This window comes from Podarcis vaucheri, assembly GCF_965113315.1.
Source record: "Podarcis vaucheri genome assembly, chromosome: 1".
Classification (NCBI taxonomy): Eukaryota; Metazoa; Chordata; class Lepidosauria; order Squamata; family Lacertidae; genus Podarcis; species Podarcis vaucheri.
In genome coordinates, this window is record NC_138759.1 from 85450517 (window position 1) to 85475710 (window position 25194).

The 25194-nt window shown below is 41.2% G+C and overlaps 4 protein-coding genes and 1 long non-coding RNA gene across 9 annotated transcripts; 3 read left to right on the forward strand and 2 right to left on the reverse strand.

Moving 5' to 3' along the window:
• Positions 1-218: 218 nt before the first annotated feature.
• LOC309526362 (olfactory receptor 5F1-like) lies at positions 219-1163 on the forward strand (the record flags this gene model as incomplete). Its single annotated transcript, XM_082212327.1, has 1 exon — positions 219-1163. The coding sequence occupies one exon, from the start codon at positions 219-221 to the stop codon at positions 1161-1163; it is 945 nt and encodes a 314-aa protein (XP_082068453.1).
• A 3088-nt stretch (positions 1164-4251) lies between these two features.
• On the forward strand, positions 4252-5196 carry LOC309526347 (olfactory receptor 5F1-like; the record flags this gene model as incomplete). The annotated part of the gene is made up of 1 exon (XM_082212283.1): positions 4252-5196. One exon carries the CDS (start codon positions 4252-4254, stop codon positions 5194-5196), a length of 945 nt encoding a protein of 314 aa, XP_082068409.1.
• Positions 5197-9706: 4510 nt separating this feature from the next.
• On the forward strand, positions 9707-10645 carry LOC309517220 (olfactory receptor 5AS1-like; the record flags this gene model as incomplete). Its single annotated transcript, XM_082196358.1, has 1 exon — positions 9707-10645. The coding sequence occupies one exon, from the start codon at positions 9707-9709 to the stop codon at positions 10643-10645; it is 939 nt and encodes a 312-aa protein (XP_082052484.1).
• Positions 10646-14002: 3357 nt separating this feature from the next.
• Positions 14003-16494, reverse strand: LOC309526131 (olfactory receptor 5AS1-like). Its single transcript, XM_082212042.1, has 2 exons — positions 16436-16494; positions 14003-15767 (listed from the first exon to the last, which is right to left on the reverse strand). The coding sequence occupies exon 2, from the start codon at positions 15669-15671 to the stop codon at positions 14703-14705; it is 969 nt and encodes a 322-aa protein (XP_082068168.1). The 5' UTR covers positions 15672-15767; positions 16436-16494; the 3' UTR covers positions 14003-14702.
• Positions 16495-19225: 2731 nt separating this feature from the next.
• On the reverse strand, positions 19226-25053 carry LOC309526787. Of its 5 annotated transcripts, none has more exons than XR_014216913.1 (6): positions 24918-25053; positions 24340-24614; positions 24155-24239; positions 22745-23547; positions 19758-19859; positions 19226-19360 (listed from the first exon to the last, which is right to left on the reverse strand). It is a non-coding gene; the product is annotated as an uncharacterized lncRNA (long non-coding RNA). The 5 variants fall into 5 exon arrangements; XR_014216914.1 differs by having other exon boundaries at positions 24939-25034; XR_014216915.1 differs by having other exon boundaries at positions 24993-25013.
• Between the last annotated feature and the right edge of the window lie 141 nt (positions 25054-25194).

A 25194-nucleotide genomic window follows, 5' to 3' on the forward strand; every position in this document is an offset into this window, starting at 1 on the left:
AAATCATGCTCTACAACGTAAGGCACACAAGCAGTCGGTACATATCAACCACCCAAGAAATGCCCTTTACTTAGTACAGCCAGACTTTTTTGGTTATGACTACTGAAGGTATATCATTCGCTCTTCCCAGCTGAATCCATCCTCTCCTCCAACTGAAATCATATGAAGATCCATGTTCATTTGAAATAAAAAATAGCAGGAATAAATCAGCTACAAAAATGTCTACAGAAAATACAAGTGTTGTGTCTGAATTTATTTTTGTGGGACTTGTAGATATACCAGAACTGAAGATTCCCATCTTCACATTGTTGCTGCTGATCTATGTTATCACTGTGGTGGGCAACCTAGGGATGATTTTGCTGATCAGAATGGACTCTCAGCTTCACACCCCCATGTACTTTTTCCTCAGTAATCTGGCTTTCTTAGATTTTTGCTATTCCTCCAACATCACCCCCAAAGCCTTAAGCAATTTCCTATCAGAGAGGAGAACCATTTCTTTCCTGGGATGCATAATCCAACTGTATTTCTTTGTTGCTCTGGCAAGTACAGAGTTCATGCTTTTTGGGCTGATGGCTTATGACCGCTATGTGGCCATCTGCAACCCTTTGTTGTACACATCAATCATGTCACACACCCGATGTGTCAAGATGGCTGGGGGAGCATTCACAGCCGGCTTCTTGAACTCAATCATTCATACCACTTTGGTAGGTACTTTGTCTTTTTGCCAGTCTAATGAAATCAACCATTTCTTTTGTGAGATCCCCCCACTACTCAAGCTCTCATGTTCTGATACATCTATAGCTGAAACACTAGTTTTCATGTGTGCTGGAATCAATATGTTAGGCTCTCTCTTGATAATACTGAGTTCCTACCTGTACATCCTTTTCACGGTGCTCCAGATGAAGTCAGCCAAGGGCCACAAGAAAGCCTTTTCCACCTGCATCTCCCATCTGATTGCTGTGATCATATTCTATGGAACTACTATATATATTTACTTACAACCTAGTTCCAACTATTCAGAGGATCAGAATAAAGTCGTGTCAATGTTCTATTCCTTTGTCATCCCAATGCTCAACCCCTTAATTTACAGTCTGAGGAACAAGGAGGTGAAGGAGGCAATGAAGAGAGTGATGGATAAGAATGCATTTTCACATTTACTATAAAATACTATATCAACAGACTGTCGAATTAATTAGATTGCATGTTAGATTTTATTCAAGTCCTCTAGCCTTGTTATGTAAAGTACTTAAGCATGTTCTTCATTTAAACATATCTGTAATGCAACAGAACTGTCTATGTTCTTTGCCATATTTTTAAATATTTTAGAGAACATATGGATCCCCATTGTGTTTGGAGTTGATAGTCAAGTATTCACCCTGATACAATGAGTACTGAGCTATTAGAAAACATACCCCAAAAAGAGGCCCTCAAAATTTGCAAAAAAAAAGAAGCAATGCAAAAATGATGGTAGAGCTGAATGCATGTGTTCCCAAATTGATTAAAATGGGTGGGAAACCTGGGGCCCTCCAGACTGTTTTGGACTCTGATGATTTCCTTCATCCACACCCAGTGTAGAATCCTTCTCGACCATAAGGGTAAGAAGGTTTTGGGGAAGGAGAAAAAAACATTGTTCTGTGTGGTTATGCTACTTCTTGAAATACAAGATGGTGCTGGGTAGTTTCCCTAAAATGTGACCATTGACAGGGAGGCACTGAATGGTTGTATCTTGTCTCCCATGCTTTTGACATCTACCTGAAGAAGTCACCTGTAGTTTGGGGGTGGGATGTCATGATAATGCTGATGACACCCAGCTCTTACTTATTGCTTCCACAATTCAATCCTGGCGAGGCACTGCAAATTCTAAACTTTTCATAGTTTTGGAAGAAAATCAATTGAAATGTAATCAAGGAAGGACAGAAGCAATCTTGGTTGGCCATTTTAATGATCTTGGAGGAAGTACACAGACTTTTCTCAGCTTGGCTGTACAGAAGTGCCCTTATATTCAGAAAGATAGAATATACATTTCTGAAAGAATCTAAAGAACTAGGGTGGTTGGTTTCATACCTCACGTGGTAGTACAAGCAATTATCTGCAGGGCTAAAGGGATATGGAAAGAGTTAATACTATGTGGAGAAGTAGCTGAGCTGAGTTCATCCTTGCCTTGGTGGTCTGTGTTGCTTGCAAGCTCAATTAATAAAGTTGTGTCTGTTACTGGTCTACCTTTTAGCTGGTCCAATAATATGGAAATGAAAACTTCTGAGTCTCTGGATCTTTCTTATTCCTTGGAGATTAAATTCCCTGATAAAAAAATGTATGCTCTAATTAGTATAACAATGTTTGTTCCCATATGTATACTTGCAAAAAGAATTTAAGGCACAGTGGCAGAAAGATATAGTTCTTTTGTTAACCTCAGCAGTTGGGGTAGATATGACCCTGAATGAAATCAGTCACACACTCTTTGCTTACTAGGATGATTACTTTATTGGGGACTTAAAGGTACATGGTAGGTGAGTCACAGAAAGAAAACACTTCTGAAGGTTGATGGTGGGGCACTTCCAATGTCAAGTGACTTTCTTCGTAGTCATACAGGTAGGTAGTTTCTGATCCCATCAAGTTACATGTGTTCTATCATTATTGCCCTTTTACAGTGCTTCTGACTAGAATGAATGGTGGCTGTGTGTGTGTGTGTGTACTTTCTCTGTGTGCAGCACACACACGCATATATATGAAAGGTTGTGTGCATGAGAGAATGGGTTGTGTATTTTTAGGGATGGGTAAGTACTGCTTGATGTGTGAATGGGGCATTTGGGTAGTTAGAATGTGAGATGTGTGGAAAAAAGGAGAGTGAACAGTGTATATACGTGAAATGGGAGGACTTCAGTGCAGGTATCAGATGTAATCATCCTCCAAAGAAATGTTAATACTGTTCCAGGCAGACCCAATCTCCAAGTGGTGGGAGATTTTAGAGGTTCCAGCACTTTTTCAGGTTTCGTTTTCCTTGGAATGAAGCTCAGCGAAGACTGTGGTGCATTTAAGATATCTAGTTTCATTGAGACACATACAGTATATAATCTGAGCATAAGATGGAGGAGCTCACAGCATTAACACCCCACCAGATCTTGTTTCTCTATCAGTCCCAGCTTTGGATATAGCACAGTTCCAGCATGTCTCTGTTTCTCCAGCTTCCAGCCTGCTTCCAGCTCAGTTCACACACAACCACAAGACTATTGTTTTCCTCTCTAGCAGCTAGGTGAGCGCAAGTGGATGAAAGCCCCCCCTATTAGTCTGGAAGGCACCATCACCTAGTGCTAGCCTAGCTCATTCGTTTTGGATGCCAAAGAGGATACTTAAGGAGTCAGCTAAAGCCATTGTATTACAAGGAAACTTCTCTGACTAGTTCAGCAATCTCCTCTGTTAGATTCCAACCCTTACTGGGTACAGGAGCCCAATAATTGGAAGGGTCTAAGGGCATTATCCAGACAGGACCCCCAAAATACACGTTGCTGTTAGCTGCAGTCCCTCAGCAATCGTCACATACTTGTGTCATGCACAGACTCATTATCTTATCCAGACCTGCCCCCTATCTCTCTATTTAACATTAAGGACGCAGCTAAAGGCCAATCACAAAACCATCATCCCCCCATAGTAACTGTTGTTCATCCATGAATGATGGAGGTATTGCCCATCATTCATGGGTGGACAACTACTTTCTTCAGGGCCATATAATTCAGAGAGTTAGGGAAATGAATCATCTATTAGTGTAGTAGCACAGCACATACGTAATAAATGTGTAACTAATTACATATAATTTACTGAGGGTTTTAAAAAAAAACGACCCTGAGAAAATACAATTGCATTCAGTTCAACAAGAAACTCCATTTCTAATCAGTGAATGAACAAGAAAGTTGGGAATTTCTGCATCTGTGCTCATGTACAGTGGAGATCTCTGACATAGGCTTGCCATTTTTCAAACAGTGAAAATCCAGACAGAAAAGGCTTACTTTATTTTTTATTTGCAGATTGAGAAGAAAAAGAAAAATTATGCTCTACAACCTAAGGCACACAAGCTGTCTGTACACATTGACAACCCAAGAAATGCATTACTTAGTACAACCAGACTTTTTTGGTTATGACTACTGAAGGTATATCATTCGCTCTTCCCAGCTGAATCCATTCTCTCCTCCAACTGAAATCATATATAGATCCATCTTCATTCGAAATAAAAATAGCAGGAATAAATCAGCTACAAAAATGTCTACAGAAAATACCAGTGTTGTGTCTGAATTTATCTTTGTGGGACTTGCAGATGTACCAGAACTGAAGATTCCCATCTTCACATTGTTGCTGCTGATCTATGTTATCACTGTGGTGGGCAACCTAGGGATGATTTTGCTGATCAGAATGGACTCTCAGCTGCACACTCCCATGTACTTTTTCCTCAGTAATCTGGCTTTCTTAGATTTTTGCTATTCTTCCAACATCACCCCCAAAGCCTTAAGAACTTTACTATCAGAGAGGAGAACCATTTCTTTCCTGGGATGCTTCATCCAACTGTATATCTTTGTTGCTCTGGTAAGTACAGAATGCATGCTTTTTGGGCTGATGGCTTATGACCGCTATGTGGCCATCTGCAACCCTTTGTTGTACTCATCAATCATGTCACACACCCGATGCGTCAAGATGGCTGGGGGAGCATTCACAGCCGGCTTCTTGAACTCAATCATTCATACCACTTTGGTAGGTACTTTGTCTTTTTGCCAGTCTAATGAAATTAACCATTTCTTCTGTGAGATCCCCCCACTACTCAAGCTCTCATGTTCTGATACATCCATAGCTGAAACACTAGTTTTCATTTGTGCTGGAATCAATATATTGGTCTCTCTCTTGATAATACTGAGTTCTTACCTGTACATCCTTTTCACGGTGCTCCGGATAAAGTCAGCCAAGGGCCGCAAGAAAGCCTTTTCCACCTGCTTCTCCCATCTGATTGCTGTGTTCATATTCTATGGAACTGGCCTATTTACATATTTACAGCCCAGTTCCAACTATTCAGGGGATCAGAATAAAATGGCCTCTCTATTTTATGCCTTTGTCATCCCAATGGTCAACCCCTTAATCTACAGTCTGAGGAACAAGGAGGTAAAGGAGGCAATGAAGAGAGTAACAGGTAAAAGCGCATCTTCTCACTTACTATAGCTTGCTACTTTAAAAGGTTTTCAAGTCATATGGACTAGCTTTTATTTTTTTGTATATAATTTTTATTAAATTTTCTACTTTACAATTAAAATACTCATTTTTACATCCTTAAAATATCAATGACTTTCCTTCTTCCCTTTCCATGGTTCATTACATATCATAAATCCCTGCATATTTTACAAAAACTATACCATTCAGTATTCCATTATTGCATCCATCACAACTATTTATACTGTTGAATTTATCTTAATGCTGCCAGCGTTTTCAGCTGTACACAATTATTTACCATATATTCAATAAATGTTTTCCAATATTCTCTAAACACGTGTTCTTCTTGTTCTCTTAGTCTATATGTTAAGTATCCGAGCTGCTTATATTCTGTCAGTTTAAGTTGCCATTCTTTGGTTGAGACCTCGCTCGTTTTCCATTTTGGGGCTAACAAAACACAGGCCACAGTAGTAGTATACATAAATAACCTTTTTTGACACTTGGGAATTTCAGTCTGAGTTACCCCCAACAGAAAAGACTCTGTTTATTATGGATCATTTCCCAATACTCTTTTACCCTTTTACAAATCCACCTCATATGAAAGAATGTTCCCTCCACATCTTTGCATCTCCAGCACTTATCTGATTCAGCCTTATACATTTTTGCAAGCCTACTCAGAGTTAGATACTATCTGTAAATCATTTTCAAGTAGTTCTCCTTCAAATAATAACATGCTGTAAACTTCAAATCACTTTTTCAGTTTCCCCCAGAGGTTAAAATCTATGTTTTGTCCTATATCTATCGCCCAGTGTGCTTTAACACGCCCGTCTTTTGTTTCCCAGTCTAATAACAACTTATATATTTTGTACAAAAGTTTCTCTTGGTTTTGTAGAAATTCTTTTTCGAATTGTGAGCTTTGGTGTGAAAAACATTTTTTTTTCTATCTAATTTAAACATTTCATGTAACTGATGGTATTGTAATCCCCTGTAAAGTACAGCAATTCTCTGTAATGTACTCACTGATATGGATTACCTTTTAGATATTTTCAAGTATTCTAGTCTGGTGACATGGGGTACTTAAGTACTTAACTTCCATTTAAGTGAATTTGTAATCTTCTAGAAATATTTTCTATGTCTTCAAGGCTAGATCCACACACACACACACACACACTGGGTATGCAACAGTGCTCCAGCAGCACTCCAAAGCATAATTGCCAGGGTGCTGAAAAGCACTTCCCCAATGCTACTGGACATGACCATGTACAGTAGGTAGAACAAGAACTACCAGGACACAGTGCCTTCAATTCCCATCCCACAGAGCCAGCCCAAGATGGAGGAATCCAAGGTCACAGAGAGACAGAGATGCGGGAGAAAGCTTGAACTTCCCATGTCCCAATCTTGGTAATGGTCATCCATCAGAGCAACCAAGACTGGCTCCATCTCATGGCCAGGTGTGGACCCAGATTAGAATGATCTAGATAATGCATGACATTTAAAATGCCTGCAGTTCCTCTCTTGACCACTTGCCAAAGGAAGGGGGTTGGTTGCCTTCCGTCCCTTCCTTGCTGTCTTCCAGGACCACAAAGGGCTTGAAGAAGCAGGCACAGCGGCAACTTCTGTGTAGGAGAAGTCACAGGCTGCTTGTGTGCGCGCCATCAGATGATGGTACATAAGTTTGGGCAGAGGCATGGCCGTGCTATTGCTCCAACGGTCCAGCTTGGAGCACAAGTCTGAGGAGAGGATGCAAGCTACTTAGGCACCAGAAGCGGGTGTGTTTAGTGCACCTACTGTGTGTGCTTTGTCAATAAAGAATTAAACTACCATCCGTTTGTCATCTTTGGGCTGGGTGTGCTCAGGACACCTGCCACATGGGAGACATGATTCTGTGTACTAACCAGTGTTGGGTTGACTTCAAAATATGAATTGCATCATTTGTACTCTAGTCTTCATCTGGCTTGTTTCATAGCCTGTAGCTCACCAGAATACCCAAGAGTCACTTGGGTTCCACAATGCTGGAGTGGACATTTAGCAGTGACTCTATCAACCACCTGTCTCATCTTCCCATTCCACAGCGAGACCATGATCAACAGCTTTCTCCACTGGAAAGCCTGGCAGAGCATTCAGGAATCCAACAAGTTCCATCAGTCTCTGGGGGTGAGCTACCCAATGTGTTCCATCACCCTTGCAGTGAGGAACATCTACCACCACTCCAATCTAGGCCAGAAGCAAACTTCACTTGGTGAATGCTGGACAGTAGGGCCAAGATACCTGTGTCACATTCACATATCCGAAGTCCACATTTATTTATTTATTTATTTATTTATTTATTTATTTATTTATTTATTTATTACCCACCTTTCATCCTAAGCTTCCAGGGCGGGTTATCACATTAAAGCACAACATCATTAAAAAAAATGACAATCATAAAAATAAGGTGGGTCCTGAAAACATACACCACAAGTTTCAAAGGCCAGAGTAACGAAGTACGTCTTCAGCACTCTCCAGAAATTGTATAATGAAGGTTCCAGACACACCTCTGTGAGGAGGGAGTTCCACAAATTAATAATAATATAATAATAAATTTTTCTTTATATCCCGCCCTCCCCAGCCAAAGCCGGGCTTAGGGCGGCTAACAGTAATACAAAATAAACAAATAAAAAAAACCAATAAAATTAAAAGGCTGCCACAGAGAATGCCGCCACCACCTGAGATTCTGAGAGCAGAGGAACTACCAAGAGGGCTTCCTCTGCTGATCTCAGCACCTGAGAGGGTCTTTAGGTATTTGGCGCCTGAGCCATTTAGGGCTGTTTTCCTGTAGTGGAAACAAGGGAAAGCATTTCAAAAGCTTTCTGAGCACTGGTTAATATGAGCACTGGTGTTTCCATCCTAAAAACTTAGGACACCAACCTTCATGGATTCATGTTTTACCCCTGCAGTATTGTGATATACCTGTAACTCTTTGGTTTGGATATGCAACAGTCCCTTTCCTCCTGGACCCTTCCCCAGCTACCGTCAAGTTCTCCAGGGACTTGGTCTCAACAGCATGATGATTAACGCAAACCTTCAAAAGCAACAGTTCCTGCAATGAGACAATGCATAATCCATTACGTGCTTCACAGGTAAGTTGCCACAAATGAGAACCATTTAAGGAGAAATTGACCTGAATTTGGTAATTTTTGCTATCTTAGCAGCTGCAACACAGTGGTAAATTGCTGTCTTCCTTGATGCAGACACTTCAAAGATTCCGGCTTGTGACTATTATTCATAAACGCTTCACAAAGGCACCTTACTGTATGTTCTTCTACATGGTTTTCTGAGCTCAAATTGTGTTAATTCATCAAATTATTGCTTTCCTTTAAAAATGTCAGGAAAGCACAACCTCCAAAAGTAAGAAAACTTGTTTTCTTATAATTTGCATAGGGTGAAAAGAAACTATACAATATTATAAGTGACCTATTCTTTCCAATAATGTTATGAGGGCACTTAGGTGTTCTGTTTTTACTGCTTTTGCATTTTACTGCTTTTGCATATACTACTTTGGGTATTTAAAAAAAAATAAGCAAGTGGTTATACAGAATGAAGTTCTATAAACAGACGTCTATTGGCAGCAAGTTGTTCTGAGCAGTCAATAAACACACAGAAAGACAACTTATTTCTAAGCATGTTGACTATTATGCAGTGGCATTTTTGGCTTAATTTCAGATTAATTTCATGAGGTTGAAGCCCTGTAAAATATTTTAATGCCAAGGTTCAACTCTGAGAAATACATGGCAATAAGGAAGATACAGTAGCTCTGAGCACGTGCAAAGTGTCCTTTATCATCAAAGAGAGAAGGCAAATTCAGGTCAGCAAGTGAGGTTTCTAATCACACTTGAGCCATAGCATTTACAAATTAACCATTTAAGGTACTTTTACACACTCTAGCAATAGTTTACACCACAATCAGAGTTCTGTAGATCTCCTTCGTGAAATGCCCAATTAAGCTGTGGCCCAAGTTACTAAACTAATAGTGGCTCCACCAGTGCACTTGCACAGCATTAACCCCCTCATTGCCTCAGACTCCCAGTAAGTAGTAGCAGCTCTGCTGACAGAAGGCCAGGAGCATGGGCACTGCCCCTCCTCACCAGCCACTACTGGTGAGGCAGCCTCAGGAGCCGTCATGTGATAGCCTGGCTGAGAACCAGGTAGCCCTTCAAATAGAGAACATCTTTCAAAAAGAAGACTGTTCTCTGCAATGAGCCCTCCCACACTGCTCCTTCAAGCAACTGCAACCACACCCAATATGTTCTCACGAGGATAATATTTATTTATATATTTGTTGTTGTTTGTTTGTTTAATTTTGCCATATAGCGCACACCTCCCTATAAAATATACAAGGCAGCTTTTGAGAATATTTACTCTCCTAGTTTCAAGAGAGAGGCAGAGGAAACTACTGTCTAAAACCATTTCATTGTCCCCACAGCTCATTCTTCTTGATTCACCTACCATAGATCCAGATGCAATGAAACAAAGACGGGAGGAAATGGCCAAGGGGAATTTCACGGCAGTGACAGAGTTCATTCTCCTTGGTTTCACGGATCGTCAGGAGATCAAGACCATTCTCTTTGTGCTCTTCCTGGCCATCTATCTGGCCACCTTGGTGGGGAACTTTGGCATCATCACATTAATCTGGATCAGTCCCTCTCTGCACAGCCCAATGTACTTTTTCCTAAACAATCTGTCCTTCCTGGACCTCAGTTATTCCTCCACCATTACTCCCAAGATGCTGGCCAACTTCATAGCAGAGAGGAAGAGCATTTCATTCGCAGGATGCATTGTGCAAATGTATCTGTTTGCTGCCTTTGCCGATGCAGAATGCCTCCTGCTGGCTGCCATGGCGTATGACCGCTACATGGCCATTTGTAACCCACTCCTCTATCCACTTTTCATGTCACGCAAAGTGTGCATATGTCTGGTAGTTGGCTCCTATCTCACAGGCAGCATGACCTCACTGGTGCACACTTGTCTTACTTTCCGTCTCTCCTTCTGCGGTTCCAACGTCATCAACCATTTCTTCTGTGACATCCCTCCTCTGTTGAACCTCTCCTGCTCCAACACCCACTTCAATGAAATCCTACTCTTTGCCCTGTGTGGATTCATCCAAATGAGCACATTTGTGCTCATCATCATCTCTTATGCCTGCATCCTTTGCACCATCTTGAGGATCCCCTCAACCGATGGCCGCCACAAAGCCTTTTCCACATGCACCTCCCATTTGACAGCTGTTGCCCTTTTCTATGGCACCCTCTTATTCATGTATCTACGTCCTAGTTCCAGCTATGCCATGGACACAGACAAAATAATCTCAGTGTTTTACACAGTGGTGTTTCCCATGGTGAACCCCTTGATCTACTGCCTGAGGAACAAAGAGGTGAAGGACGCCTTGAAGAGAACATTGGAGAGAAATGTGTGCTGCTGTTAGTGATGAAATGCAGAGAAAAGGGGACACAAGCTCTTCTTAGTCCATTTGTTATCTACTTTGTGTATAGATAGACTTGTAAAGGAGTGGTCTAGAAGAATATATACACCTGGTCAGAGACACCTGAGTATGAAGAAGCCACACTTCTACATGGTTTGGTTCTAATGTACTATGTTGTTTTGATGTGGCTCACTGGTAGAGCATCTGTTTGCATGCAGAAGATCCCAGGTGGGGCTGGGAGAGATCCCCATCTGAAATACTGGAGAGCAGCTGCCAGTCAGAGTAAAAAAATATTGTGCTAGATTGACCAGTTGTCTGACTTAGGATATATAGCATCTTTCCATGATTCCTATTCTGAATGGAAGAATGTCATTTTCTCAGTGATATCTTTGTTCATCTGACACTGCAGGGGGAGGGGTTCTGAACAGGGAGAAGGAAGCACCCCCAACCCTGAAACCACATAAATGTGGAAACATTTTAAAACCTATTCATTGATAATTGGTGTTTCCCTGTACCGTATTCCTGCATATTTAATAGGGAAAGAATTACTTGACTCTTTCCTCCACATCCTCCATTATTCATCTCAACCTCCTTCTTTCTTTTCTTTTTGGCATGAAATTTGATTTGTGCTTGTTAAAGGGCTGATGTAATGTGAGAAAGAAGTAGAATCTGAGGATCCCCTAGTACAGAATAGTACTGACTCAAGAGAAAAGGAGTGTTTCCTCATTGCTTCTTGGTGCCATCTTTCACTCTCTCTTCCCAGTGAGTAAGTTGAAGCATGAGATAGAAATTGGCAGAAAACCAGGTAGCAGAAATGAGCCAATTCAACCAGTGAGCCTGAACATCAACAGCAAAAAAAAACAAAAAAAAAAACAGCATTGCTTCACTGAGAGAACAATCCTATACATGTTTCCTCATGGGTCAGCCATGCAGTTTCCACTGAGCTTACACCCATGTGATGATGGGCAAATTTGCTGATTTCAGTTTCTCATTTTTCCAATCTGGAGTTCATTTCTCCACACTTACAAATTGATGTAGAAGTTTTGTTTTTTTTTAATGTGAATTAGTTTTTAAAGTCCTCATGAAAATTCATCAGCATTTTAGTGTGAATTTATTCGAATACACACATAGTTGCAAAGCAATTTCCCTTAATATAATGCACGTTTGTATGCTTTTCACCAGTATATGCAGTTTCATGCATACCTCGCCACACACACACACACACACACACACAGCGAGAGAGAGAGAGAGAGAGAGAGCACGATTACTTGCCTGGGGAACTGCATTGCAAAATTTTCAGAATTGTAAATTCTGAAGGATGTCTGTGTTTTGCTCCTTGTGTTGTTTCAGAAAGTGCAGTTTAGTTAGATTCCCTCTTTAAAGGAGAACTGAATAAAATTTCTCCCCCTTCCCTACTTTTTGTGTGCAGGAATACAACATGAAAGGGCCAGTTCATGCTTTTGGTTGCAGAACAGATTTGCTGGTATTTACTATGGCAAAATCATACAATGTCAAGTAGAGATGTCCATTTCCATAAGCACATGCTAAAATGAAATAATAACTATGGCTTCTAGGCAGGAGTGCCAGCTTGGGCTCGTGACCATGGGTCACCGGGGCTGTGGGTGCCATGCAGTGTACATGCCCCGGCACTGAAATTTGTGGGTGCCCGGCCCCTTCATGGGGAATCTTGTGGGTGCTCAGGCACCCAGGGCTCCAGGGAGTTGGCACCTATGCTTCCAGGTACATGTTCACTGCATGTCTGGAGATGCACTCTGTATCCTTTGGGGGGGGGATTACACAGACACAGCAGGTGGAGATTAGTGAAGACCAGGCTCAGTCACTGAAACACAAATTAAATGAATTGGACTTCTTGTCCTTTTCTGTGAGCACTCACAACCACCCTTCAAATAATTTATTATCTAAGGCTGGGTTAGGGACGTGGGTGGCGCTGTGGGTTAAACCACAGAGCCTAGGACTTGCCGATCAGAAGGTCAGCAGTTCGAATCCCCGCAACGGGGTGAGCTCCCGTTGCTTGGTCCCAGCTCCTGCCAACCTAGCAGTTCAAAAGCATGTCAAAGTGCAAGTAGATAAATAGGTACTGCTCCAGCGGGAAGGTAAACGGTGTTTCCGTGCACTGCTCTGGTTCACCAGAAGCAGCTTAGTCATGCTCGCCACATAATCCGGAAGCTGTACGCCGGCTCCCTCGACCAATAAAGCGAGATGAGCGCCGCAACTCTAGAGTCGGTCATGACTGGACCTAATGGTCAGGGGTCCCTTTACCTTTACCTTAAGGCTGGGTTATAATGGGGGTGTATGTGGTTTCCTCCCCTGGCAAAAATCCCACTCACCGTTTGTGATCAGGGCCCCTTTTCTCCTGAGGCCATTACAGAGAGAAGTCCCAGCAATTTAGGCAGGCCCCACTAACTGAGGAGGCAGTCATTAGCTCGGTGCTCCCTGTTCCAATGGCAACACTATAACTGGTGGCTACTGCTACTGAAAATGGCTGCAGCTTTACTGTGGCACTTTTCATCAAAGTGCCCATCTCCCACCAGTAACAGCGGCAATGCCACTCTGATCTGGCTATGTGACGATGTCACCAAAAGCAAAGCAAACTAATTCAGACCTTTACTTGCTCTTCATTAGCTGTGCTTGCCCTCAAATAACCAAATCTGATTGGCTGGGCAGCAACATCACCATTACTAGGATTGCAAAGGGCAATGTTAAAGGGGAATAAAAATAATGCCCAAGTAACACCTGTTGGGGGTGGCAAATATGACTAGGGTGGTTGTGTGTCCTACTTTTACAGAGGACAGTCCACTGTTTAAAGCTGTCGAGTCCAGCTTAAAGAACCACAAGGAGGGACAGGGTGAGGAAGCCTTGAAACTCTTCATCAACAACACCTGAACCAAAACAGATTGAGAAGGCACACAGGTCACATTCCTTCTCACTATGGTGAGACATATTTCTATTTAAATTATAGTGATTTATTTATTTCTATCTGTGTGCATTACCCGATGCTAATTTTATGCAAATATGTGCCCTCTTTTGTCCGCCTCTTTGATGATGCATAAGGGCCTACCCTAAATATATTCATATGGGGATCTCTCAACCCCTGAAACACCCCCTTTTGCACTGAATTGTCCACTGGGAAACATTAGGCCCATTCCTAACTGTGTGTGACATATAATCATGATGCACTCATGGCAATTCAGAAAATGATTAGAAATGTGTCTCCAGGTCTAGAAGGTGATCACTGACAGTACAAACCACAGGTCCATCTATTCCAGCAGTGTGTTTTCAGTAAGATGCTTCTGAGCATGAAGAGAGCAATTTCTGAATAAAGCTTCAGTGAAAATACTATTTTATACTGTCCCAATAATTTTTTTATAGGAACTCTTATCCAGAGCACTTACAGTGTTTTCATAACTGAGAGAAACTCTATGACCGTGATCCACAAATCATATGACTCACAGTGTATCTATTTGAAAATGTCTTCATCACCTCTTCCAAAAGATGTAATGTTCTCCAACTTTTCCATTAGAAAGCTGCTATGTCCCACACAGCCATTAAACATCTAAATATCACTGGTTAAGTAAATGGTTTTAAATGAAGTAATGATCACCTGCAAAACCGTATTGAAGCAATATTATTAGGGTCAACATATTCCAAATGGTGAAAATCCAGCCAGAAAAGTTGCTGAGCTTCTTCTTCCTTTGCCAAAGTTGTTTAGCTTTTTGAGTTTTGGCCAAATTTGTTGGGCAAACCCTTTTGAAGTTTTTTGAGTTATTTTTAAGGGAAATAGCCAAAAACAATATTGCTGACATGGGTTGCCATACGTCTGGATTTTCCCAAATATTTTTGCGATTCCTACCCAGACACTGCTTCCAAATGCAATATTCCAGATATGCCTGGGAAATTCCAGATGTGTGGCAACCTTAAATACAATACAACCACAAGTACTGTAAAGGGTGTAGCATTCTGTTGTTGTGGATCCATAGATGGTGTAGATCTGCATGGCAAGAGGTGGTGTTTATGCCGCCAATAATAAATGGAAATCTTGCTATCGACCTCTGAGTACCATCACTTTCCTTTGCAATATTTTGCCGAGGGTATCCTTCACCTCTTCATTTCTCAAGCTGTAGATCAATGGGTTCAACATGGGGAAAATCACAGTATAAAACACTGAGATTATTTTGTCTGTGTCCAGAGTATAGCTGGAGCTTGGGCGCAAGTATGTGAAGAGAAGAGTACCATAGTACAAAGTGACAGCTGTCAAGTGGGACGTGCAGGTGGAAAAGGCTTTGTGGCGGCCTTCTGCTGAGTGGATCCTTAGGATGGTGCAAAGGATGCAGGCGTAAGAAATAAGGATGAACACGAAAGTGCTCGTTTGGATGAATCCACAAAGGGCAAAGAGCAGGATTTCATTGAAGTGGGTGTTGGAGCAGGAGAGGGCCAACAGAGGAGGGATGTCACAGAAGAAATGATTGATGACATTGGAATTGCAGAAGGAGAGGCGGAATGTAAAGTAAGTGTGCATAAATGAGCTCATGCCGCCTGTGAGATAGGAGCCAGCTACTAGCCAGACACAAACCTTGTGTGACATGAGAACCGGATAAAGCAGCGGGTTACAAATGGCCATGTAGCGGTCGTACGCCATGGCAGCCAGCAGGAGGCATTCCGCATCTGCAAAGGAAGCAAACAGATACATTTGCGCAATGCATCCTGCAAGCGAAATAGTTTTCCTTCCTGTTAAGAAACTGGCCAGCATCTTGGGAGTAATGGCAGAGGAGTAACTGAGGTCTAGGAAGGCCAGATTGTTGAGAAAAAAGTACATCGGACTGTGCAGAGAGGGACTGATCCAGATTAACGTCATGATGCCAATGTTCCCCACCAGGGTGGCCACATAGATGGCCAGGAAGAGCACAAAGAGGACTACCTGTGTCTCTTGATGATCTGTGAAACCAAGGAGAATGAACTCAGTCACCGTTGTCTGATTCCCCTTGACCATTGCTTCTGTTTTCATATTCATATATGCAGAAGCAGCACTTGCCAATCTGAGTAGGGAGACGGCAGTGAAGTTGCTCTAAGAGCAGGTTTCCCCTCAGATTTTGTCTGTTACCTGTATCTGAAAGAGAAGGTGAATGTGCTTAACAACCCATCCATTCTGAAACGCTGCTTTGTATAATCACTGTTTATCCTACTGAAAACCTTCACAAGTGTTGTCATACAGGTAATAAAAATGAGTGGCTCTATTTGGCATAATATGAATATATTCAAGTTGTGCATATAGTGTTTGGAGATGTGAATAAATTGAGAATCAGTAGCTTTACAGTACAAATTCTGAAAAACCTGCTTCTGTTCTCATCCTGAAACAAAGTTCTTAACCCGAGGTACTATTTCTGGGTTAGCGGAGCCTGTAACCTGAAGCGTCTGTAACCCGAGGTACCACTGTATATATGTGTGCATTTAAAGTATTTTTAATACTATGGTACTTCCCTGCTTCCTTCTTTGCTCTATCTTTCTCTCAGTATATAAGCACAAATATGCACATATAATACTTTATTTTTTATATAAAACTCAGAACAAGAGAGCTTGTTTACAGCACAGCCTTAACCATGTATATTTAAAAGGAAGTCCTACTTAATTCAGTGGGGCTCACTCCAAAGTAAGCAGAGTTAGGATTGCAGGCTGAGCTGTTTTCTGGTTTCTTAAATAATCCCTCTCTGCCCCCCAAAGCTGCTAGCAAATCATGATGATAAAACAAATCATGATGATAGTGAGTACAGTACTTACTTCCATGAGATGATGGCTATCACTAGAAAAATGTAAGGAGGGGTGACAAATTTGGGGGGGTATCTGCAAGAAAGAGAAAGTTTTAGCATTTTGTACACGTAACAGTCCAAGAATGTATACACAAGTTCACCTTTTTTTAAAAAAAATCCAGGTTAACCAATCGAGAGAGCCGTTTCTGTTTGATTCCCTGTTCACCTGCTCCACCGTAGCTACAGAGAGTACTTCATAAGGGACGACCCCCATATCCAGCCACTGTGTAAAAACTTGAAGGTAAATCAGCTTCATTGTGAGGAGTTTCTGTGAGGAGTTCGTTGTGAAGAGTTTCACTAACTTAGCTGAGGGGTACATAGGGAAAATATGTCATTTTGCTTTGGGGTCGTATTTTGGTACTGTGCTGATTTTAGGTAAGCTGCCTTGTGTACTTCAGTGGAAAGGGGGTATAAACAGTGGCGTAGCGTGGGTTGTCAGCACCCGGGGCAAGTAATTTGCGCCCCCTAACCCGTGGATTTGCGCCCCCTAACCCTAACCCCCAGATGTTGCGCCCGGTGCGGCCGACCCCCCCCTGCACCCCCCACACTACGCCACTGGGTATAAAATCTTGTTTGTTTGTTTGAAAACATTCTGAGCTGCCTATTATTTCAAAATATAATAAAACAGTGAATACATAAAAACAAAGCTACAGCATAGAACCAGTAAAAGAATATTATAAAAACGGGAATTCAGTCATAACGGGCTCCAACCATATGGGTGGGTGTATATATTCAAAAGCTTGAGCAAAATGTTTTAGCACTTCAGCATCTGAAGAAACTTGGGGATAATGCTTCAAGTATTATCAGAGACAATAATATGACTAAGGTGCTCCCTCTGGCCCTTTCAATGCCAGTTTCTGCCCTGTGACAGGCTTTTGCTTCCATTGCCATCTGCACTGTGGGGAGCATGAATTCAGTAGCAGGAGGAACATATCCTTCAATGTCTACTAAGAATGCAGATTAGCATTTTTACTTCACATAGCACTTTCAGAGAGAAAGTGCAGGGTCTAGGGATAACTAACCCCTTCAATGCTCTCATAATAATTCACACCAAACCTGTCGGATCGGGTTGGAACTATGCCCTGGAGAACTTGCATCATAGCATCATAAAATTGTTGAGTTGGAAGGGATCGTTAGGGTCTTTTGCCCAATGTGGCTCTCAAGCGCACAGCCCTGAGATTAAGAGACTCATGCTCCATCTTTTGGCACTGGAAAACACACTGCCTCTGAAAAGTGGGAGCAGTAATCTATTCCATAAAGTGTCAGTGCTCATTGTAAGATTATGAAACACTATGCAAATTAAAAGTGCTATATGGTAAAATATATTATTATAGGTTAAGATGTTGAGTAAGGATGAATGATAGAGGGTAAGGACTTGCTGAACTAAATATCTGAACTGGAATACAAAAAGGGAGGTGTGAGGAGGTCAAGAAACTAGTGAATGAGATATAAGATATGGAAACACTAATCTTTTTTTGTTTGTTTTCTTTTTTGGTGTTTTTTCTTCCTCTTTTTTCTATTCTGTTAACTGTTTTTTATTGTGTACTTCTATGTGTTTTGTTTTGTTTTTTCTCATTTTTGTAGTTTTTTTGGTTTTTGTATTTTATGTTTACATTTTTGAAGCTTTTGATTGTTTAATAAATATTATATATATATATAATATTTATGTAATGTTACCCATACCTCATTATTCTTTATTCTTATTCTTACTCTTATTTATTAATTGATGTATTTACATACCACCATCTCATAAAATATCAGGGCAGTATGGTGCAATATAAAAACATAAAAACCATTAAAGGTAATACAGAGCAATTATTATAATTATTATGATTGGTTACTCAATAAAATTCTAAACAACTGCATAGGCCATAGAAAGGTCTTTAAGAGACATCTGAAAAGTCAAAAGGGGGGATGCCTGCCCAATCTCTGTTGGGGAGTGTTTTACAGCAGACATGTCCAACAGGTAGATCATGATCCACTGGTAGATCGTGGGGTGTTCCTGGTAGATGCTGGTAGATCTTGGGCCCCTCAGTGAGCTCCTCCCCATGACCACCCAAAGGGGGGAAAACAATTTTGGCTTCCTAAAACATTTTTGCCTTTCCCAAAAAAGCTCAACAACAATGGGTAGATCACTGCCAGTTTTTGTATACTGTGAGCAGATTGCAGTCTATTGGGAGTTGGATGTCCCTGTTTTACAGCATAGGACCAATGACACTAAATGCATGGCTTCTGAGTGAGGTCAGTCAAGCCTCTGTAACATTTTGTTTATGCATTGCTTCCCATAAAACACCCCATAGTGATTTTACAAGAAACACAGGTTCCTTTTCATATATTCTTTTAAAGTGCAATGTAACTTGAATTTAATGTAAGAATAAAAAGTTTTCCTTAACTTTTATTGATTCCCTTTTATAGAAACTCGTAGCAACTAATTTAGCCCCCCTAATAACCTCTTGGCTCCTCTGCCACATTTGGCTCTTGCTAATTCGAGTTACCAACTCAATCAACTAACAAACTTTAGTTGATATATCTACCAATCAAGCCTTCAGTCTTATTGAAATTATATTTTGCGTTAGTACAAGAGCTTCAAAAGATACTTTAAGAAAGCAACAGTACTGTTTTGAAATATTCCAAAGGAGAATATCTTTCTCATCACTTTCTCACACTCTGGCACACGTACTTCACTCAAAGCTTCTAATTTCTCTGAACATCTTATCACCAGCCCTTTCCCCCCTTTACATTGGAGAAATGGTCATACCTGTTAGATAAGAAGGATGGCAGCCATTCTCTGTTCCAGAGGATATGTAAGACAGAGTTGATGGTTTCCTTCCATCCAACATAATGCTGCTTTGATAGAGAGATAAACTCATATCTCTGTCTTTCAAGACAAGACCTGCTGGGAAAATTAAAATGCCCTTTGCATCTCCTGGGGGGTAGATTAATGACATGCAGAAAAGTTGCCTTGAAAAGTTAAGTAAAGTTCATAGTATTTTGACTAACATTTGATAGGAAAACTTAGCAAACTGCAAAAAACAAAAACACAGTACTTTCTTTAAAAGCACAGAAGTTTGTTGCCTGACATGAAGATGAGTAAAGAACCCATTTTGATGGAACAACCTGAGCACCTCATTTTGTTAAAAGGGAAATAATACCTGTCATTTTGGTTGTCAAGTTGGTTGGCGAGAGGGAGAGAGACACTATATAAGGTCCCTTTGAATAGGCCGTTCAGTGTTGCATGCTGGAGTCCAGATCTTATATTCATCACAATGGTCTCTTGAAACTTATTGCCTTACCTGTGTATTCAGAATTCCTGCTCACGTAGAACAGGGATGGGAAATCTTTTTTCAATCTGAAGGCCACATTCCCTCACTGACAAGCTTCTGGGAGCCAAATGCCTGTGGTGGGTGGAAACAGAGGCAAAAGTGCGCAGAGCAGTCAATGTGATTCTTCACTCTGTGTAGTAAACTTCTACACACCTAGCCATACACCTCTCCATCTTTCTTTCAGGCAAGCAATCGGCATTATGAGAGTTTGAGGAGTCATTCCAGCCAGCCAAAAGCCCCAACAGTCCTACCAATGACATCCCATTTACTTTGCATTTTATTCAATTATTTGTGACTATTTTCTTACATTTGTATTTGGCATAAATGTGGTTTGCAGAGGTCACCTGTCCAGGTACTGACCAGATCCAAACATGCTCAGCTTTACCAAATGGCTCCATGTGCTTTCCCGATCATACCCTGGGATCATTGTAAATTGGCTCTGCACTTGACTTATTACTATTATTAATTAAATTTTTATAGCACCCTTCATTCAAAAATCACAGGGTGGTTTGCATGATCAAAGTATAAAGACTTGTGGGCTGGAGGTTCCCCACCCCTTTCAGAAAACCCAAATGTTGTATCCAACATTAGTTGTATTCAGAGTGGAATCAAGCCACCCCAATCTCTGTTGAGCAGTAGCAAGAGATTCCAGGGTTCTTGACACTTCACCAGGGTTTGTGTTTCTTTGAAGGAAATGAGGCACACCAGAGGCTAGGGTCTTTACACACATATTTACACCTGAGTTTTATGGAGAGCTCACAGCATTTGCATCTCTAGAGGGGCTTGCCCTTTCCAACAGCGCAGCATTGGATTCAGAGGCATCCTAAGCACCAAAGCTGTGTCTGTCTGTAACAGCCTGCTCCAGCCAGCCAGCATGGCGACTGCCCTTCAGTCCTAACATGAAGTTCTGCCATGTCTTCCTCCTCCTGTTTCCTAGTGGTATCTGCAGAAAACAAACCTTCCGCTTCCAGCATCCCCAGCCTCTGTTGCCCCAACCATGGCAACCTCTCTTTCTCAAGTCCACTGCAAAAGGCTTGCTTCTTCTTCTTTGCTATTGCTTACATCAGGCCAATGGTAACCCTACCAACCTTAAAAGCTACTGGGCAGAGAGTCTGATGTTTTGCCAATGCCTTGCCATTATCAAACAAAGCAGGCCTTTATCAGCCTTTTATTTCCTCAATGACCCACACACAGTGAGCCTCATGAGGAAGCCAGCTAGTATTATTTCCAGCCCTTGCTAAATTCATGAATTTATGAGTTTGCTCATGAATTTCTAACCCTTCACTGAATGTAGAGGTTATTGGGGGGAGGATCTCACCTCCCAAAACTCATAATAACAACTAAAAACCATTTATTTCAATGAGTCTATTTTGAGTATGAAGCATTTTGGTTATGTCTCCAATTACTAAAAAGAAGTTATTTCAAGGTGGGTGGAATCCTGGGGGCCTCAAAGTGCAACTAAAAATGCCAGCACACAAAGACACTAAAAAAGTCAATCAGAGAAGGTGGCTAAAATGCTAGTTTAACATTTTAATAAAATCAGAAGCCTAAGGGCATTTCCCCTCCCACCGCTTGCATGTGGCCCCCAGAAAATTGCCCTAAGGTGAGTGTGGCCTTCAGGCTGAAAAATTTGCCCCACCCCATTAATTTGACTTAGTTTATTGATGGGTGGCATTGGGAGCTAAATGGACAACCTACTGCGGCAGGAATTCTTGTATTCCAAGCATCAAGCACGTTTGTTGTATGGTGTGTTCCATCACCAGGAAGAATTCTTGAAGCAAGTTTGAGATTTTCAGTTTGTAAACTGTAACTAATTAAGAAGCAATAAATGAGAAATGTTTACACAACATTGCAAGACGTTTACATTCTAGAGGAGTGAACATGCTCATCAGCTGCAGTGGGTGGATAGGGAGATGTCTCGTGGCACCACTAAGGTGTCACATAATTCTCTGCTGTTCCCCAAGAATGCTCATCTTTATGTGATTAATGCTGCTCCCAAGTGGTGAAAGGCATTATAATGAACCCAGAACAGCTCTGCAGTGCATTCTCTTCCACAGCAATAGCATGCTACACACAAAAACCTAGATCTTCCACCCAATTGTGTGATTCCATGAATCAAGAAAAAAATCCCATCCCGTAGGCATGGTTATGCATCCAAATTTCAGGTTGCCAGAAAAAAACACAGGATATAATCATATGTGATATCTATATCTGTCTGTCAGTCATCTATCTATCTATCTATCTATCTATCTATCTATATCTATCTATCTATCTATCATCTATCTATCATCTATCTATCTATCATCTATCTATCTATCATCTATCTATCACCTATCATTTCTTTCTGAAGTCATATATTAAAATAGTTCAAGAATTCCTCAGAGTGGGGAGATAGCAATGCAAAGAATAAGTCATGGTCTCCAATCCATGGGTCTATGTATATGAGAAAGACTGTTCATTTGCACTCATTGTTCTGACAGGACTCTTGTGGCCAAGAGCAAAAGTCTTTCTTGGTCCTGGTAAACTGTCACACAGGGTAAGAGTAGAGGACAGATGGCACACAGAAGCAGTTTAGCAACTTGCTTTGCTGCTTTCAGCAACAGACAGCATTGACCATTGGATTCTGCTACATATGTGCATGGATATCAGAACACAGACATATAACAATACATCTATTTTCAGAAGAACATAAAAGAGCCATGTTGGATGAGGCCAATGACCCATCTAGTCCAGCACTTTGTGCTTACAGTGGTGAACCAAGGGGAAGGCTGCAAGAATTGCTCTCCGTGTTATCCTAGTTTAAATTTTGCCTTTTTTATTCTGGTGCAGTAACTCTTGGAACTGAATGAATGGTGAACATGAATTGCACTACATCTACCCCTGAATTTGTTTTCTCGGGACTGACAGCTTCCAGGGAGGTGCAGATCACCTTATTTGAGCTGTTCCTAATGATTTACCTGGTCACCCAGGTGGGGAATCTCAGGATGGTAGCCTTGATCCATGCTGATGCCCACCTCCAGACTCCCATGTACTCCTTCCTCCAGAGCTTGTCCATAGTTGACAGCTTTTATTCAACAGTTATCACTCCAAAGCTGTTGGCGGACCTCTTAGTAAGAAAAGCCACCATTACCTACGTAGGTTGCGTTCTTCAATACTACGCTTTCATCTTTTTGGCAACCTCAGAGTGCCTCCTTGCTTGCTGTGATGGCATATGACCGTTACGTCACCGTCTGCAACCCCTTGCTCTATGCAGTTATCATGCCCCCAAAAAGGTGTGTACAGCTGTTGACAGTAACATTCATATGGGTTTCATGACCTCTGCAGCACACATCGGTTACTTGCTCAGATTGTCTTTCTGTGACTCCAATGTCATCAACCATTTCTTCTATGATATCACTGCTTTGCTGGAACTTTCTTCCACAAACACTTACATCAATGAACTATGTGTTTTCATATTGGACACCTTTGCTGAAATGAGCACAATCACAAAATTGTCACAATCATTATTTCCTATGTTTTCATTGCCATTACTGTGCTAAGAATAAAGTCTGCTGAGGGAAAGAAAAAAGCCTTCTCCACTTGCACATCCCACCTCACGATAGTCACAGTCTTCCATGGCACAGTTCTCTTCATGTATTTCTGACCTAGATCTAGTTACTCCCTGGGTACAGACAAAGTGGCTTCAATCTTCTATACTGTGGTCATTCCCATGCTCAATCCCCTTATCTATAGCCTGAGAAACAAGGAGGTTAAGGATGCCCTGAGGCGAGTGGCACAGAGAAGGCTATTATTACATTAATGAAGAAAGAAACACAAGCAAATCTATTTTCTGTTATAGAAGAATGGATCTGATCAGCACCACATCTGACCTTCTCTGACGCATGATGCCCATTTTGTAAACCCATTTACAGTGGAGCTGACAGCAGACAGCTTTGCACAATGTTTACCTATGAGCTTAAAGGATAAATCCAATTCAGCCAATGGTTTGAGTACATCACCATCTTATGTTCCTGTGCTTCCTACTTTGAGGCTGTACTTCCACCTCCATTATGGAGACAGGCATTACAGGAAATTCTGCTATATTAATTTTGTTTCAATGGGGCTAAGTGGCGTTCCTGCAGGTTTGTGAACCTTCTTGATTGATAAGAAGGGAATTGGGCTCATTTCCACCCCCTCTGTTTAGATTAAGGATTCAGCTCAATGCCTTTATCCACCAGCAAGTTTACCTCACATTTGTTGTGAGGTAAGCAAAACCTCCAAACCAGCCCAATTTGTAGGCAAATTATGTAGGCTGTTTCCTCCTTGGCCCCAAATATGGTGTCCGAGTAACTCCACAGCAAGGCCATACACATGTATTTCCTGCTTACCTTTGGGCAGGGGCAAAACATGCAAGTTGGATGGGTGGGACATCTGTTGCCAACAGTGCTGCTGAGCATAAACACGTGGTTAGAACTGCAAAGCAGAAGTACGAAAAGTACAAAAATTACTTTGGAGTAAATGAAGCATTTGACAAACAGGGACAATATTCACAAATACCTTTGAGATCAATTACCTTTCTTGGAGAACACACCACTGGGAGAAACTTTAATTGTGTTGTTTTGGTATTAGAGATATTTTTGAAAAAGTCATGTAATTTGCCTCAAATCTCTCTATGATACACATAAGTAGTTCAGAAAAGCACAACTTCATTTCAGGAATGACTTCTTAAGCAACTGGATATCTTCCATTTCTTCTACAGGTAATTCTCATAGCATTAGTGACTTTTCTCTTTTTGTAGCTTGCTAAATATTTATTCGTGGTTGCCTCTTCACTTTGTTTATCAAATGTCTGAAAAGCATAAAGAAAATCATTACAATATCTCAGGTCTGTTTTGGGCCTGTCAAACTCACTAGGAAAATGTGGTGACGCATCAGAGGATCAATAAACCTGGTTTTGTTGGCTGCCTTTGAGTTCTAAAATGGGAGATGCAACAACAACATAGGAGAAGCTCTGTGTTCATGGTCCGTGTGTCTTAAGTTGTGCAATCTGGTCCATGTCCCAGAGAATGTCCCCCACCCCCAGTCATATAACAGCAATTGCTCTGGTTATTTGAGGGCTGCCTTGAGCCTCATGGATATCAGTTCTCTTTACCCATCTCATATGGCAGCTCACAACGTTCCTGACTTTGGGTGATGCTGGCAGGTTCCCTGAAATAGACTGATATACCAGAAATAGTCTGATTTGTGCCCTCCAGAATAAGGTCTGTTATATTTCATCCAAGATTCATATTTTCCAAATAAAGATGAATAAATTTGTTTTGTGATATCATTAGTAGTTTTGTGATGTCATTAGTAGTTTTATTGAATATAAAAGCCAAACAATTAATAAAACTTTAGCCATGAATTAACTTTCCGTTTCTCTTGTGGTT